This window comes from Excalfactoria chinensis, chromosome 10 (assembly GCF_039878825.1).
Source record: "Excalfactoria chinensis isolate bCotChi1 chromosome 10, bCotChi1.hap2, whole genome shotgun sequence".
In the NCBI taxonomy this organism is placed as follows: domain Eukaryota; kingdom Metazoa; phylum Chordata; class Aves; order Galliformes; family Phasianidae; genus Excalfactoria; species Excalfactoria chinensis.
The window spans coordinates 11,136,235-11,155,614 of NC_092834.1; the positions used below are offsets into that span (position 1 = coordinate 11,136,235).

A 19,380-nucleotide genomic window follows, 5' to 3' on the forward strand; every position below is an offset into this window, starting at 1 on the left:
TTATTGCATGAGAACATTTTTAAGAAGTCTGCTTTGTCCCTGTTATCTTCTCATTTCTCCTTTACAGTCTAGTCTATGAGTATCTGTGATCCATTCTGGCTGAGAACTGGAGAACTGATAGCTTCGTATCATTTGGGAAGAGCAATGGGCTTTATTGCGAGGGCACTACTTCTTGGATGTTATAATACATTTGTTTTTGTGGCCATGCTTTCAGCTGCAGTAAGAGTCCTTTTCTTCTGATCGACTAACATTTCAAGAAAACTGAAAGACGAGTCTGCTCCATGGCTTCTTTAGCTATAATTACATCAATTCCTCTTTCCCTGAGTCAGTAGGTGTGAATCCTAAATGTGCTAGGATGGTGTAGAAGATCAGAGCAACACTTAAAAAGCAGAAGGATATTTCAGAAATCACCACTGACATACTGTGCAGTCTTCCCACTACACAGCTAACTGGAGATCTTTTTTACTTCAAAAATGTCACTTATCAGATTTGTGAGCACTGGATGAACAGAAATGGCAGAATAACTGCTGGTGGCAGTGCAAGTCACAGTGTGCAGATACAAAATACTCTGTAAGCTTTTCGGGTGCTTATACCAAAATGAAAAAATTCTCCAGCTGTTGGAGACATAATAGAAAGGTTTGACAGGACCAAGAGAAGAGAATTTCACCCTTGCAAGTGGAAAAATACTCTGGAATCCGGACATAGTAAGTCTGCAAGACTACAACCACAGCATATCAGAGTATGCTGAAGAAACAAATCTTTTGCTTTCATTTTACCTAACAAAAAAAACAACAAAACCAACCAACAAAGTCTGAGATGCGACATTTTAATTATTTCCAATATATTTAGTGCTCAGAAAATCTTAGAGATGCTGCTTTGCATATCCATTTGCACAGTACAAGGAATGTGAATTTCATACCTAATCGTAGAGTTTTAAGTTCAGGTAATGCTGCAGAGGCACAGAGTTGGTAAAAGATGTGGTAATTTCTCTCCTCTTCTGCCTTTAAAAGAAAGAGATTGATTATATTTCACTAAAAACAAACAGTCAAAAAACCTTAGATTTAATACATTCCCCAGCACTACATAGGGAGCATGGAAGTCAGAAGGAAAAAGGAAGATAACTCATCATCTGTCATTTCCTTCTTTATTAATTTAATCCATTTTCAAAAGCAAGAAGCATGCAGACATTTTCATGCTTAAAAGAATGCATGATTTCACTTTTCAGAATTGTAGATTACTGTTAAATATAGATCAGGATTCTATGGGTGAGCGAAATGATCATACTTAAAGGCTTTTCATTTTCCAAAAATAACTAATACCATTTGCTTCAGCATTTATAGTAAGCTGGTGAAGAGAGTATCTTTCTTGCCAACGCAAAGCTGGAATTTTAAAATGGAAGACAAGCACAGCTCAGAAGGTTATGACTCATGACTAACACCATAATTCTGAACTTAAGGGCACTAAACTTCGTAAATTCAAATCAAAAACCAGAAAAAGACTCTGCTTTTGCTAAATTACGTGCAACAGATTTATCTTATTTTTGAAATGGCTGTACTTCCTGTAACACCCTCACACAATACAAATTGTGATTATTTGCTTTATACCTTTAGGCAGCCAGTCAAGAGTAAGTCAGTTTTTACTAAGCTCTAGCTAGACTGATAAGCAAATAAAGAGAGGATACGATGAGACTTCAAGAGAGATGAAATAACATATTCTTCATGGTCTGATCTCTAATCAGTGTGATAGCAGTGAGTTTTAACAAGAGATTTAAAGTGAGATAAGATGGCAGCTCTACAAACCACAACAGAGAGCTCTTCTTGAGAATGGGCGTTTCTGTTAGGTTTTGAAGTCCAATTTTATAACACTGTGGTTAGCACAAACCAATACCTAGTAGTGCATAGTAGCGCACTCAAAGTATTCCTAAAATGCACATCTTTTTAAATATTCATGTTACTACTATGGATAATACATATATTGAAGAGCTACTTGGTTTTCCTTCTCCCTTCTCTCTGCGCATGTGCTACAGTGAAAATACATTACAGCCATCTCTCACAAGAGACACCTGATATCAGCAAGCAATGGTTTTTTTAGCATAGTCGTACAAATATATACAATCATATATATAAATAATAACTTTGCATCAGTATTACCTGAAACACCACTCTTGATTTCTCCAAGAGATAAGTTCTCATGTTAGCACCAATGATTCGATACCTCTTGTCAAAACCAATTTCAATGTATTTCCCAAAGCGACTGCTGTTGTCATTCCTCGTTGTTTTGGCATTCCCGATAGACTGCAAAGAGGGAATTTCGTAAAGGCAAAACAGCTTTCAGAAACGCTCATATCTAGCTGATCATCTACATGGCTCACAAATGCATAAAACACTTGTCTGTCCAGTTTTCAAAACACAAATTTAACAAAGAACAATCTCTGCCTGGTCAGCAAGTTACATCCAAATATTGTCATTTCATTGACATGAGATCTGGAGCAGATCTGGAAATGATTTCACTTCCAGAGCCTAACTTTCCAGCTAAGTATCATTAATTGCTCCCTGAAATCTTTTAAAAGATTCTAACAGAATGCTTGCATATATGTTGGTTTCTTCTACGGGTTTAATAAAACAATACCCACTACTTCATATTGTACATACTCACATACATATGTATAAAGACACACGCAGAGTACTTGCAACCTCTGTGCATCTATGTGTCACAAAGCCATAACCCAGCAAACAGCCACTGTACCCTGTCAGGCTAACACTTCTATTATTTTATAACCAACCACACTGCAAAACTACTTCTGCAAATGTACTGCTATAGAATATTTACTGTGTGCCTAAACATAATCTAGAAGTTAACATGTACAGACCCACATCATTTCTCTGAAATTAAATTCCTGCCATAGCAGCTTGGTTGTAGATTCAGAGGCAGTCTTCAACACTGCCATGGCAGCAAAGCAGTTTCAGAGCACCTCCGACTTGCAGCACCTCATTGCTGTTAGGATTCACACCACTGCTAGTACCAGACTGGAAATACCACAACTTTGGGACATGCAAACCACAACATGCTGAATTCCAAAGGAAAGCAGCTTCTCTTCTAAACACAATCCAAATGTATAGGCAGAACAGCAGTGAATCTGTGAGCACTAGCAGCGTACAGCACTGGAAGCTGGGATTAGACTTTGAGAAACGCCATTAGGGCAGCAGCAGTGTGCCTGTCCAAGTAGATGTCAAAGTGGTTATCAGATGAATCGTACTATAAAGAACTGAATCTCTGCAGTTCTAAGAAATACTAAACTCATTCAAAATGAATGCATTCAAACTTCATTCCTGTACTTTAAGCTTACTGCCTCTGTGATATATTTTGTTGCTGTAGGTAGCACTGTAACATCACAATATTTTTAGAAACCAGTTATTACTTTGATAGGGCCTGTTCCAAAGTCCAAAGCTGTATACATACAAACAGTCAAGAAAGCCTTTGGTATTACAAAGACTGCTGACCAGAGTGCGCAGTAAGCTGTACAATTTGCATAGCCACACAGGGTACCAAATAATGAGCAGAGGGTACTTACATAAAGGTTTGTTTCTAGACTTGACTATTTCTGCATTTGCTGTTGGCAGAATGTTTATAGCTATTAACTAGAAAACTAATTACTCAAATAGTTGGTAGTAATGTGAGTGTATAATGGTCACCTGATATTATAGAGTGTTTAGTAGGCCAAGATGATGTGAAATTCTGACATTAATGGTAGTTTTGACATAGAAATTAAAAAATAAAATTACCTTCTGCTCAACTTCACAAATTTGAAGCTCAGTTTTCCTAAGCTGAATTCTTCCTAACCTACATAGTTTAATTTATGTTTCTGCTGATTTATCAGCTAAAGATTTCAGAACATTAATTTTGCTATCCTTGACTCTGTGTACAAGTTCGCATTTCATAACACATACTCTAAAGCCTATTTAAAGTTCAAGTGTTAGAAGTTAAAGGGTAACTTTTACCCAATTATAACAACTTTTAAAGTAATTCAAACATCAGATCTATGCAGATTCATGAAATCATTATCCTAGAAAATAAAGTAACAGCACCACCACACCTCAACATAGCCAAGGATGACACAACACTTACTGTGACGGCTGCAGCAGTGAAAGAAGTACTATGGGGTTAGTTCATTCATGCAAAATTGCCATTGCTTCCAAGGGCCCAAGCTACCTCAGCTGGGTAGGAGCAGCTCAAGGCAAGGCTCAGCAGTCCTGGTTTCTTCCCATCACTGAGCACGTTGGTTACTTGACAGCAGAGCCCACTGCTGATCATGACACAGCTCAATATACCCCGCAAACAGTTTCAAAACAGCACACAGCACCACAAACCAGGCACAATTACCTTGTGACTGAACACACACAATTGCGATGGGGCAGCTATAGTCTGTATATATCATGAACTCCTCATGCCAAAAGGAAAGATGAAATAAAAGAGTTCATTTTTTTAAATACCTGAGGAAAAAACACAACGGCAGCACCTTGCATTTCACATCTCACTGTGTGCACACCATCTGCTCATGTCTGTCCGTTCAAACTACTTCAGTGAGATGCTAAACATCCACCAAGATATCCATCACACAAAGCATTTTCTTAGGTAGGTTAACATGCACCCTTAGCTTGTGCATGTTTGTGAACAAAGCTTCAGAAATTCCACCAAGACTTCTCTCTGGTGAACTATTTCTGATGTAGAATTCCTTAACCCCACCTACAACTTGTATCTCTACTACACATGTTAACAAAGATGCAAAAAGTGGTTAGAAAATAACTCAGATGAGCCTAAGAAGTTTCCGGCTTGGCCGTGACATCAGAATTATAGCATCTTCTGAGCTTCCTTGTAGAACAGGGACTCTGAACAGTAGGGAATTGTATATGTTATCCCACAGCCTGTTGATAGCAAGTGCATTCCTAAGCCAATGGCTCTGGAACTTGACTACAGTGACATTAAGATTACTGTACAAATGAAACATCATAGTCTGAGTTCATTATTTCCAAGTTATGTCTTCTGCCATTTTTCCCCTCCAAAACTGTGTACATCTCATGTAACTTTGCTTTCTCATCTATCTTCCCTGATGAAATTCTGCTAAAATTGACTATTTGCTTTATTCATTGACTCTCTTCCCCTCAGCAAATAATCAACATTTCTCCAATGTGTTCTACAGGTAAGACCAGAAATTTTCACCCATTTTGGAATTTCACACACAAAAACAGCCTCCTGCACTTGCATTGGGCTGGCAGCCTGGAAACTATCGGTGGTTACAAAGTTGAAGAGATTTATAGCAATATTAATCTAAAAATTACTTTGTTATGAGAAATACATTAACAGTAATGTAACATTACCTCATGTCTTCTCTCAACCTTTCATAAATATACATAAAATAATGACTACAGCACTTCCTGGTAAATGGCTTAAAAATGAAATTTTAAAACATTCAGTCCAGCTTTTTTTGATCCCCATAAAAGTAACAATCAATCTCTTTATTGAATGCTTATGTTAGTCTCAGAATAATTACTGCAGCAGAAGGGTAGGAGTTAGCACAGTAGCTCTCTTACCTCCATTATGGGGTTTGAAGCCAAGACTTTCTCCTCAACATTGGCTTCACTGGCAGATCCACTGACCGTGGCAAAGTACCTCATGGCATACTTGGCAGAAACCGTCTTTCCTGCCCCAGATTCTCCACTTACAATGATTGACTGATTCCGCTCATCTCTGAAACACAAAAACATGCTGATTACCAGCTATTCTCCCAAGGACAGAGTTTGGTGTCCCCAACTTGGCAACAACCCTTCCACCATAAATACTAGCAATACAGAGGTAACGTAGATACATGTGGCAGAGGAAGGCTGTTAGTGCTCAAGTTGCCTAGATGGCTAATTGGACTGCTGGTGACCAGGATGCTCACAGAGGGTTGGTGCTGCCACTACAGTTCAAACAACCATCAGAGCTTCTCTACAAATCCTGACTACAGTAAATCACCTGTTACTACTTTATCACTATGTACTTTTGCAGCTACTTCTACCCAGAGTGTGCGGTAAACCATTCACTAACTTATCAGTGCTCATTTGGAAAGATCATCTATGTCATCTTACAGATAGAGAAATCAATGGCAGAGTCAGCAACAGAAACCTTACTCAGCCTGAGTAAGCGCTGAGGCCCTGAGTAAATGCTACACAGTGGAAGAAAAGAAACATGCAAAAAAAAAAAGCCTATTTGTGCTTTCTGTAGCCTCAAGGTCCTCATGGGTTCCACTCTGACATCTTCAAAACAAGGTGCTGTTGAAACCATGAAGCTCAATTACGGATCACACAGATACTCTCAAGCTGTTATGCCTCTTAAAAACATCCCCAAGCACCCAGGTAAGAGCACAACTCTAGTACCTACTTCATGGTTCACACAGAAGCAGACTAAAGGCAGCTCCTGGTTATATCTGGCATCTGTGGGTGAGCCAAGGTGTGATTCATTTAACCAAAGGAAGTCATTGGTTAAAGCAGGTTTTTCACATCTTGGTAAAAGGAAATGGTTAAGTGCTGCTTTAATATGAAGTGTTAAGGAGAATATGAAAGTGTTAAGGAGATCAAAGCAACCTAATTTTATGTTTTAAACTTCCATTTCACACATATGATAGGTGCGAATGACTATAGCACAGTTCACACATTAGCATACATCAAGCTGTCAGTTTCGGTGGGAGAAGTTGTGGGAAAGCATAACTATTGAGCTTGATTCCGGGATGAAGATAGCCCAGGTCACTGCCAGAGATGGGGAAGTCAGAACACCTGTCTGGTGAGACAGCTCCTTCAGAAAGGCCACCAAGACTGCTGCATGCAGCCACGTGAGGCCTGTGGTGGTGGGACAGCTAGCATCAGACTTCCATTAGGGAAAGGAACAAGAAAAGCCCTGTCTCTTCCTCAGTCCCTGAGCCCAGCTAAGGAAGAAGCACACACCCATGGCTCTGCACATCGGGAGTCAGCATGACTCATGCTGAAGTGCACATCCAAAAGGAGCTGCAGAAGGACATTGGAGAAGACCAGCCATGGACATGGCATTTAGGCTTAAATGGGGCAAATGACCGTTAACAATTTTCTGCTCATACAGACAGTCCCTGCAATGAGTCAAAACCAGAATAATTTCTTCACAGGACTGGCAGTTTTTCTACTGCTCTTTGATGCAGGAAAAAAACAAACCAGCATACTACTATAAAATCAGAAACTTCTGGTACAATTTCAGGGTCCGACTAACACAGGAGACCAGCAATGACATAAGAAGCTTTTAACTTGTGGATCAGCTCTGTTTCATATATTAAATATCGTTAAATATATGAAGACTCGTGAAGCTATGAAATGGATCCTCTGATGCTTGCAGGTATTTTTAGCCTAGTTCCCGAAGTACAGAATGCTTTCACAAAACAAAGTAATGAAACCTCAGTTCTGCAGACTTCTAACAAAACTGTCAACAAAAAACACGCTCTGCTGCCAAGGGAGGAACATCAAAATAAATACGTCTTGTTCTAATTGTCACATCCCTTAAGGATCTGTTCCAATAGTTGAGGAATCCCACATTAGTTCCATCCACTGCTCCAGCTGCAAGACCTGAGGGCATACATTGTGAAAGTGGTAGCATTGGATACATAGAGCTTATTACCATTATTCTAGAAACACTTTCCAAAATCAACTGGTGATTTTACACAAAAATTTTCTGGAGCAATTCTGAAATAGGACCTAATGGAACTAGCAGGAAATTGGTAACATCACACTAACATTTTATCCAAGCAAGTCGTGGTAACTGTTCCATCCTTCTGTTTACCAAAACAAACTGATACACTACCACTCAAACACAGCAAAAAGGGCTTCATTTTCAAGCACAAATCCACACCTATGCCTCATCTTGCAGCCTCTCCAAAGCTACCAGTACTGAATTGTCAGTCACTGCTCCAACTCTCTTCATCCAACAGCTAATTCCAATGGAGACATCTGCTGCCCAACCTAGCGAGTATTAAAATCTGCCTCAACTTTGCCCTGAGGCCCTTGTTATTTCAATCCATCCAAATACTGAAATAACAGAACCAAACAACAATGTGCACTGCTTCTTTCTTTGCACAACAGGCATTGCACTTTTTAAAGAAGGTGGGAAAATTAGCAGAAATCAAACAGAATTAGTTAGAACTAACTCAGAGCTCAGATCATCCAGCACATTTGTGTGAGTGTGCAAAGCACACCCAGTTTTGGTCTTCTGCGTGGGTGCTCAGGAACAGCAGGAAAGCAAGCATCACTTCAGAGGACTACAGGAGGGCCTCCCATGTTTGCAAAGAATATAAAGAAAAGTGAGGTTGAAGTAATTTCTCTTTAAGAATACTGTTGCTGATTAGCCTGAAGTTTCCCCTCCCCACATCTCAGGACCTGAAGGTTTGTTCCTCTCTGTGGCACTCATGCATGTCCTCCTAACAGAGGAACCATTATTATGCTCTTATGGAAGTACGTACATGCACCATTTTTATAAATTGGCCTAGAGAAGATGTAGCAGCAGCTCCCTGGCACACAGAGCCAGCCATCAAGCCTGCAATGAATACTGTGTTTGCAGAAGCTATGGAAGTCATGAGAAACAAAGGCCTCTCTCTCCCCGCTCCATGCATGCTCAGACCGCTCTTGTCCTCACAAGAGCATTAGTCCATTGTTCACATTTAACACACTGCAGTTCCCATCCTCCAGCACTTTATTCTTTCTGCTTTTTGGCAAAATGCCCACCATCGCTCCTGACATCTGGAGAAGGTGCAAGGACAGTGCCACGCAGCACCCACAATGCAGGCAGAGGGGTGAGATGATACTGCCACAGACCCAAGAAACGCCTGGCACATGGCAGCCCTACCACGGGCAGCTGGATACACTGGCACCAGGGAAGGAAGGTGCATAGGCCTCCCTAGCAGCCACCGCAGGTCTGCAGAGAGAGCTTCGTATCATTAAACCTTAAAGAAACAAAATGCTATGTATTTTGGAGAGAAAGTACCAGCTAACACAGAACTGAAATGTATTTGACAGTGTATAAAATGATGGGAGAGCATATGCCAGTTTGATGCAAATGATGGTCAGTCTAACACATAACCTCTGCTTATGCTTAATGAAATTTTCATTATCAGTCAGTATTAAAACAAACAAACAAAAACTAAAAGAGAAAATACAAAAAAAAGTTGAGTTCTTCAGAGACAGAAATGACAATTTTGCAGTTAAATCGCTGGTCCTCAACCTCCAACCTGGCATTTTGAGCACTTAACACGTCACCAGTCAGAAAAGAAGCAACAATTAAAACTTCCAGCCAATAAAACATGTAAGCAGGGCAATATAGTTATGTGTGACACCACTTGCTGTCTGATGACACAACCTATTATCTGCGCAATACTTCTTCATCTCCCTAATGCTTCTTCTAGGCATAAAGCACGTAATTAGATGATTCTAAAATGAAGATTACTTCTGAATGGTTTCTAATGGATGGAACTTTTTTCATTATACTTTTACAAAGAGAAAAGAAGTAAGCTGGGAGATGAGAAGCTGTAGGAGTCCTCTTTCACCGCAAGGTAGATGATGATCACATCCTACAACGCACAACTCTGCTACAGTGATATGATGATATGCTGAACTATTGGCAGGTGTTTAATTGCAGCAGACTGGAACAGATTGATAGTGACTAATTTACCATTCGTGGAAACATGAAGCATTATGCTCAGGATCACAATCAGCTTTTGCCATTTCTCAGCAGAGCACAAGAATAAGAGAATGACAAGGAAAAATAAAAACCACAAAAAACTCAGGGTTTAAGATGATAGGCCTGGTCACTTCACAAACAAAAGGAGAGTGCTGAGATTGCTTCCAGTAACAGGACACTTGATTCAGAAATCTTCCAAGTCCTTCACTCAGGACTATACTTAAAGAATGACGTAATAATAATAGCTATTTCCTGTCAAACAGAAGAGTGACACACTGCAGAATAAAAAACTAAGAGTGAAAGGAGTGTTATCTATTAGAAAAATGATGTCTAATTTTGAAAGGCAATATTCAGACCCTGCTCTATACACAGCTCCACTCTGTGACAAGTTATGGTCACAGAATGAGCAATAAACGTCACTCACCACAAATTTTTCATCATCATAACTCTAGGAAAAGACAGAAAAATCTGTGCATTGGCTGGTTGATTTTAAAGATGGTTTTGCTCTCCTACAAAGCCCTGTTGACAGACAATATATTTATGTGGAATCTCGCTGTCCAAGTGCCCAAACAGAATAGATACAGACTTACCTAACTCCTGCAAGCTTGAGATCACAACCTACATTCCAGCACGTTGTTTTTTTTTGTGCTTTGAAAAAACACTGCAAAATTCAAAACTGAAGATAGCTTCAGCTCAAAGGGATTCAGCACTGGAATAGAGTGCTGCAAAGTGACCTGAAATACATTACTTGCAAAGGAGGGTTTTGCAGAATACTAGTGAAATAACAGTGCAAAAGAAACCAAAGAGTGGTTTGAAAAGAATAATCTTGCTTTCAAAACATGAAAAAATCTTTGTTGAAGACGTGCATACACCTTAAGGCAATACATCTAATAGCACTGACTACCATTAACTTGAAATTGTGTATATCATAGAAATCTAAGGGAGAAGCTTACAAAAGGTTTCAGAAAGAAATTCTACGCCAAGTTACAGCTGTCAGCCTCAGTGGAAACAAGAGTAACACTGTCACTGGGCTCCCCTACTGCGTACAGAGTGCTGCTAAACTACTAATCATTGCTAACCATCATTACCCAGGGCAACTTCTAACGATTTCAGTTGACCAATGGGAAAACAAGGAAAAAAAAAGTGCAAAAAAAAACCAACATTAAAGTTATTAAAGGCAAAGTTGCCAATTTTCAAACAATTTCAATTCCCCAAGATCCCTGTACCTTCAAAAGGTGTTTCCCACAAAAACAAACTTACTGCATTATAGCCATTTCTTCATAGCACACTATTCAAACATCAGAGTAACCGAGACCTATAGATTGCAAAACCTCTACCAGTCTCTTTGTTTACATTTTTCTTCTAAACAATACCAAAAGAAAGTCCCTCTTGGAAACAGGAACACTAAAACAGCTAAAAAATAATCAATGCACATTTCTGACAGGATTAAAGAAGCTGTGAGCTATTCAGTTTAATCATCAAAGCACAGCATTGTTTTTATGTTTTATTCCTTCCTGTGACTGATGCATAAGATGTATCACTTGATCTTGTCTTTCATGCTTGGGACTCAGGCAAATCATGTCAAATAGATGCATATAAGGACACACAGCATACAAACATCAGCCTGGGAAAAGCAACAACAGCAATACAGAATCAGTGACATCAGCCTCAATATTCATATCAATCCATCCTTACCCAAGCCATCAACATCTCCACCTGGCAAATGTACATCATCAACAACTGATTTTAAAAGATTTTGACAGAGACTTCAAACACTTGTCTGTGGTGCACTGCTCCAAAGCTGAGCTGTTTCAGTGCCATCTAACACAGATGAGATTGGCAAGAGAGATCAGACCGAGACCTCCTTAGATTAAATAGACCAAATAACAGAATGATTTGATGAGAGGAGAATTAGGACTTGCTGTGCCTTTCACTCCAAACCATCTACGTCTGCTAGAATCGAGGACACTGCCAAGGTGCTGTTTTTACAGAAGCTTCTTTTCAGCATGGTTTGAGAGGAGATGGCCTGAAGGCGGACGGAGTTAAGAGCATAATTAAATCTTTTTTTTCTTTTTTTCTGAGCATGTGTCTGTGTGGAATAGATACCGGTTTCTTGTTTTCCTTAAGAGAAACAAGCTGAGGTAATGGCCAAGGGCACCATCCCCATGTCATATGACAGTTTCATTTTTTATTTAAATGAACACTGCACAAATTGCTGCTCAAGGCCTGATCCTGCAATCTGTAAACACCCAGATCTCCTACTGCTTCAGCGCAACACCAGAAACATAATGAATAGCTTTCATTTAATCCAACAGTGACAATCTGGTCCACTCGATCTCAGTGTTGCTCTTCTGCTGCAATTCTGCAGTAAAGGAGTAGATTAGTAAGCTTGAAATTGCTTTAGATTTTTCAAAACAGTGAACTCTGATCGAAGAAAGTTAGCAATTAACCTGATGCGAAGTCCCTGGGAAGGAACCTGTGACTCAGGGAACATTTGGGGTAGATTCTGTTCTAAGCATGCACGTGTAATTACCACTAACATCAACGTGAGTTGTGTCCATCAAAGACAAGAGAGGAACTCGAATTTGCTTTCTGAGTGACACATTATCCTACAGCTGAATTACAGCACCAGGAAAAACAGTTCAGGAGAATAATTTCAATAGTAATGACACTGATGAAAGGTAGGATAGGATTCACTGGGAAGGCTGGCACGTCTGAAATCTCACAGCACTTCTATTAGCTACAGCTACTCCAAGAGCCACACGGTTAAATAGGCACCAACATAAAATTTGTTTGAGACTTTCTACCTTGTTAAACAGATTTTCAAACGGCACTAGAATACGTGTACTTATGTGCAGCTGACATGATTGTCTCCAGCGAAGCAACTGTATGAGAGCATGACTAAACAAATATATTTATTAAAGATCAATTTCCTCCCACAAGGCAGCTATATAAAAACAAAAAAGAGCCCAGAAAATCTTACCAAATTATTATCTCATTGAAAAGATAAAGTAAAACAACTTAATATAATGCACCAAGGACAGAACCATCTTGGAAGTGCTAAATAAGGCTTCATTGATGTTCCCAGCTAACTTCAAAGAGTCAGTGTTATGGGAACAGAGAAATGCATCCAACATTCCACCCATTACAGACAGCTTCTTCCAGCCTTGCTTGCTGGAACAAGACTGCAAACTCCTTGTGAAAACCATCCACTTTCATCAGCTGTTGGTATAAAGTAAGAGTTCTCTGCAAGATGGAACATTTCTGACCTTCATTGAAAGCAACTTCAAGAACTTACTAAGAAATTTAGAAAGGAACTTCCCAGCCCCAGCAGGTTGATGGAAGCACAGTTCTCAAACGACTGGGCATTTTCCAAACACCCGAAACACAATGCATAGGAGATGAAATAAACTGCTGGAAAAGAATAAAGCATTGGGGTATGACCAGAGAAACAGAACAACAAATCTGTGGTGTAAGACACATCGTCTCATAACACAAGTTGTCTCATCTGAAGACTATACCAAGTAAATCTCACTTCAATAATCCAAATTCCGTGTTTCCTCAAACATCAGCAATGGCAAATCTGAAACCAAAACAAATCCATGTTTCCTAGAATGCCCCATTTTCTTCAGCATAAAGCATGGCTTTGAAGAGAGAGAAGGATATTGCTCCCACTGTGCTGTTGGGCCTAACAAAAGAGTATGTGCAGGTGAAGGACAAAGTATACACCCAAGCACTTCTCTACATGAAGTTGTAGACAGAAACGTGGTAACCTTGGTCACAACGGCCTTTCAATAGAGAAATGCAAACAAAGCTCATAACAAGTTATTGCAGCTGTAAAACCCACGTGCTTTGGAAGGTTTACCACATCTGTGCAATACACTTAAGCTTCACCTGTGCACAAGGGCGTTGTGTGGCAGCAAAAGCTGCATATGCTGAGCAGTTCCTGCTTACCATGAAGGCTCCACACTCAGCCCAGGGTGCACTGTCAGGAGCCACTGGAGAAGCAGGCTCCTCTACAAGCCCTGGATTTGCTTTTCCACCAGAAGTAATTCAACCGTTCCATAAACAACCAAGAATTCATCCGGCAGTTTTCCAATGCTCTCCGATGAACAGAGAACAGCCGCAGCTTTGGAGGTGCCAAGCTGGAGCCTGACTCGGTGTTTTGCCCTTCACTGACCTTCTGAACAAGCTATTTTCATCACAACAACTTTTGCAGCCCTAAATAAGTTCTATTATCCCCCTGACTTCTGGATTAGGCTCTCTGGCCTGCTTTGTGGAAAAAAGCACCCTGGTTTTGCATTCCCACTTTCCAATGCTTCCAAGAGCCCAGAGAAAACTCACACTCCCTGTGCTCAGCCTGCTGAGCCCAGCTTCCTGCCTGGGGACAAGATTCCCCTGCACCCAGCCAACATTGACAAATGCCAGCCAAACTCAGGAATCCCTTTTTCCCTCATTGTGAAATGGTTTCTTCCTCTCAGTGGTCTTCTGTGTTTGGCCACAGCTCTTGCTTCCTGTGGAGCCATGTCGTCCCCACATTCCCACTGGTGAAGCCTACAAACTGGTCTATGTTGGCACATCCCAGATGTGGCCTAACACAGATAATTACTTTTTCCACCCTTAAAAAGTCTGTTTCATGGGCTATCAAGCTGACTTTCATGTAACACCCAGAACGTGCAAAGTGCTCTATCAGTGCTAGGAATAGTTATTAGAGACTAGAGCACTTTGAACATGGCAAAGTGATGAGAGGGAAAGGTTAAAAAAAAAAAAGGTTATTATCAGTGCTATTCCCCAATAGGAACTACAGCTACATTTCTGGCCTGTCCTACTGGCATACCCTGTCCCCATCAGTTTCTTTTGACTATCTGGATCCAATCTGCTCTGACTGGAAACATCCCAGCCCTTGCAGGAGCCATGTTGAAGAATTCAGAGATGTCTTCAGCTGCACCTTGAGTCACAACAACTTGCAGTGACTAATCAATAAATTCATTTTTAGTAAAAGACTTAATTTTAATAGGCATGAAGGCATTGGTCCAGCAAAACCATGCTCTTTAGCCACATCTCTCAACATATCTCTAGCTCAACTGTTTAAAAAGCATAACAATCTTTCTTCTTGACATCATGTTCAACATGCTACTGGAAAAAAGGATCTGAGCATAGGAATGGGAGCTGGAAGCTCAGTGTTGGGAACCTGCTTTTAGTGACAGAGGCATGGCACGACTGTGCCTTTTCTACTGTACAAGCAGAAAATGATATACTGGCATTAGAGACAGGAAACACAGCTCTTGACTGTACAAACACCAAAAGGTGAAAAGATAATTAATTGATGGTAGCGTCTCTCGACACATACAAATGAAGAAAACTGAGGTCAGCACATGCTGTAAAATCATGACAGATTGCACACTAGAGGAGCACAAAGATGAGCCAGCACTATGGAAGTGATTTATCTAGGGATTAGTCAGAGGTCACTCCTGTAATAGTTTACTAAAGCTCATTGCCTAGCTACCAGCAGGACACCTCACATGAACCCTAGCTTCCAGCTACAGCCGTGATTAACCCTTCTGTTGCCTAAAAATAATCACTGATCAAACAGGTAGGTCCTTCACATTACATCAGCTTGAGTACTGCATCTGTTGCCTTGTATTCCGTACCACAAAATGCCAGACCTGAAGTGTAAGGGTTAATTCTTTATCCCCAAATCAACAGTTTGCATCAGAAAGGACAATTTCCCTTTTCATTCTAATTTTACCAGCAGAGCCCCAGAAGAACTAGGTAAGTATTTCATGTGGAAGAGTCATGTGTGACAGCCATGTGTCAAAGCAGGCAGGCTGCCGTATGCCTGCACAGTGCCTATCAGGGAGCACGCTCACTTTGTAACTACATGCAGATCCGTGATGTGTTGTTCATCATCTCCCTTACTGCTTCTGGAAGGGGTGAACAGAGAATCCATTAATGAGATATTAGGAAGCAAAGCAGCAGCTGATCAAACATGCATTTTTATAGCAGGACATCATCTTGAGATGCCTGCGATAACGGGAGGCTGTCAGTCAAGGTGCTTTCAAAACACCTACTCAACAGCTCACCAAGCTTCCCTCTTAACAAAAAGGGATATAAAAAAATCTTCATGTAGCTGAGAGCCATCAGATGCATGCCACAAATCTACAAAACAGAGAGGCAGCCTGCTTATTAAAGGTAATTTAATGAAGAAGATCCACACTAACATTGAATAAATGATTATGCTTTGTCTAAACAGAAAAAGCAAAATGCTGCAGACTGACAGCATCGCTTTCCATTCTAGCACTCATTGAGTTCTACACAAATCTCACCAGTACATAAAGTCTGTAAGCATTGTCAACTTGCACTCTGAGCAGACAGCTTCACTGTATCTGTCAGCAACCACAGTAATAACAAAACAAAATACATCAACTAAGCACTGATGAAAATATACATTATCTTAATTATGTAATAAGCCCTTACTACACAGAAGGGATCCCATGTAGGAATGGTTTAGAACATCGTTCCCTAATAGTGTAAGGAACTGAATAATCGTAAATCTCAGATAGTAATGCAATTCTTAGCAGTTTCAAGAGTATAACCATAAACATTTCCTCTCTCACAAGCCACAGGTTTAAAACTGGAGGCTTCTACCAAACACAGAAAAGAAACTGAAAGGAAAGCTACACGTGCTGATGGTTGATTCCTACTGAAGTTGTAATGCTTTCAAAGAAAATCAAAATAGATTAGGAAACTTAACAACTAATTCTATGCCTCAGTTTTCATAGTTACCAACTGTGAGCCAAGAATGAATATCTTTTGTTACAAAATTGGAAATGCTGGCTTATAAAAGTGGTATGCATTGTAGCTCAAAGAGTTCAACACACACAAGCACATACACGCAGATATTATGGTTTATATTTCAGAGGGAAAAAAAAGTAAGCACTTCAATAATACTTTCCTTCCTTTTAACTTGCTAACCTTCCCTTAAAGTTGTCCAAAAGCAAGCTATCCATGGAAATCACATACCATACATCTGGCTACCTACAGTCTAAAATGAATGAATAATGAATAGAAACAGAAATACAAGACATGCAGACAAAAGCAACTCCACAGTCTCATATAAAGTTATCAATAAAAAGACATACTTGGTCAAACCTTAGAGATGAGTGAGCACTATTCACAGTGTGCTCTAAGAACAGCCCATGGGGCCACCCTGCTACACTTTACACGTATTGCTCAGAAACTTGGCTCTTCTGGAAAAAGGAAAAGAAATGAAAATCCAAAATAAGAGTAGTCCTAAAAAGATATATACATTTTCCTGGGTTAAACTAATGATAATCAGTTATCTGACAGCCAACTGTGGGTAAAGAGCCATTCTGCCTTTAATTAATTATTCATATTTTTGCACTGTACATGCTGAAGACACAATGCAAATACTTAGTTTACTATGACTAGCTTTCAGGGTTCGTTTTGTTTGACTAAAGATCTCAGAAATCACTTAGTAAAACCAAACACAAGGAGAGAGTTTCTTAGTCACCGTAAAGGAAGTAATGAAGCTGCCAAGAACAAACCCTAAATCATTACACTATAAATAACAAGGAGTAAATATTCATGTGTTGAAGCTTTATGGATAGCAGTATCACAACCAATTATTCCAGTGATCATTTAAACAGAGAATTAAGACAGATCAGAAGCCAGAAGCAACAGTAAAATAAAAGCAATATATGCATGAATGCAGGTAATTGCCATGAACATAGCAACCATATGAATATTTAATGTAATTATTAAATTGTTAGTGAAGGTCAGATACAATCTGATTTTTGCTTTTAAATGACCAACAGAGGAACTGTAGACCTTCAAATTCTTTTTTCTTTTAATTTCATAATTCAGGAGTAAAAGGTCACTCATCCAGATGCAGAAATTATCATTGATTTTAAAGGGTAGGGACCAACAAAGGAACTGAAAACAGCATTAGAAAATGTTATTCAACTAGTAAATACTCAGCAAGTCCAAACAGAAGAAATCCTTACAAACAAACAAAAATAGAAAGGAAAGAAACAATAAGGGAATAAATAATGGAATTGTCACTTGAGTCTTGAGAAATAGAGAGAAAGGGAAATAAACATTAGGAAACTAAATAAAGTGGAACAGTTATTTTAATGTAGAAGAATTGTATGACTTCTCTTTGTATGATCAGGTTTCATTATGCACCTTTGAAAGTAATGGCACTTATTTATACATAATAACAAAGTGTCTATAACATACTGTCAGCATGCAAAGGAATTAATTTGTTAACGCTAAAAGATTATTTAAGATCATTTCCATGCTTATATAACTTCTCATTTGTTTCAAGAGGATCTTCCACATCTTATTTGTTATTATTCAGCAGCACAGAATTGCTGGAGGGAGCATCTAGAACTGCAGAGCAGGCAATTAACACAAAAAGAAATAACCACAGGAGAAACTATTGCCAAATCTCAGCACTCTGATTCTTCATCTGCTGTCAGAGAAGGAAATAGCAGATAGTGCAGTTGGTGGTAGATGGAAATCTTCACTGCACAGGCTTCAGCTAACAAGTGAGCACAATGTAGGATCTTGAAATTTCTGAACAGGTAAGTGGTAGGTCTCCTCCAGCGCTGAAAAGCAGCCCTTAAGGAGAGATCGCCTTCCAGCCTCCCAGTGATCGAGATACAAAAATGATGGATATTTGGATTACATCCCCCCACTGCAATATAAATGCACGTGTATAATGTGCCTCAGGTGTAAAGTCTGCCTACTGTATTCTTGTTTCATAGACAGACTTGACCAGTATTAGTAGAACAATGCAGATCTAGGTTTAAAAAGCCACAATGTACAAACATGACTGCCGTGACACGCAGTTTTGCCTTCGTATTTCCATACAAGATTATGTGTCTTTTTTTCCTTAGCAGTAGGAAAATAAGGGGAGTATCTCTGCTATACAACAATGCAAGTGTGTGGTATTTCTGAAACGCTGCCTATTTTGCAATTACCCCACATCAGGAAATACTGCACTGTACGTATCTCTTTCTTTTAAAATTATCTATTACTTGATTATAAAGTGGATCACTGTACTCACACAACCGACTTCGTAACGTATGGAGGATTTTATTCATTCTAGCCCTCATATGAATTCTTTAATGAAAAGGTAGCTGATTGCAAAGCTGAATATTTTATCATTTTCAGCTCTTCTCTGCTTTGCTCCCCCTTCTGCAGTAGAGCTTGAGGTCCACTACAGTTAGTTCATATATCTGTTGCTATTTTACCAGGTTAGTTTGATCACAGGCTGTATTATCAACAAAGAAAACTGTACAGATAGCTTGTAGCTAAACAGTGAGGATACCAGTGACCATTTTGCTAACCTAAGATCACGTGGTATCCTCTAAAAGGCTCATTCTAGAAACTAAATACTTCAGAAAGCTTCTCAAACTGACAGGTTACTGGGGCGAAGGGGAAGAACAGTTTCCAGCAACTTTCCTTGGGTGACAAGTTTGTTTTCATGCAATAGCTGAGGAAATGACAACTTCCTACACAGCTGTTATAGTGTCCTTAGAGACATTGTTTTAGAGAACTCTGTGCATTCAGTCCTTTCTTCCCTCTTAACTCTAGTCAATGGCAGTCAAAAGCAGATTACATTGT

General features: G+C 39.6%; 1 protein-coding gene across 2 annotated transcripts in view; it reads right to left on the reverse strand.

The window, feature by feature from the left end:
- The window catches only part of MYO5A (myosin VA), a 91,207-nt gene that overhangs the window by 49,562 nt on the left and 22,265 nt on the right, over positions 1-19,380 (reverse strand). For both annotated transcript variants that reach the window (XM_072346017.1, XM_072346016.1), the window contains exons 5-7: positions 5,589-5,745; positions 2,151-2,294; positions 920-1,001 (exon numbers count right to left, since the gene is read on the reverse strand). In XM_072346017.1, the coding sequence (XP_072202118.1) occupies positions 920-1,001; positions 2,151-2,294; positions 5,589-5,745 (383 nt within the window). The remainder of the gene's footprint in view (positions 1-919; positions 1,002-2,150; positions 2,295-5,588; positions 5,746-19,380) is intronic.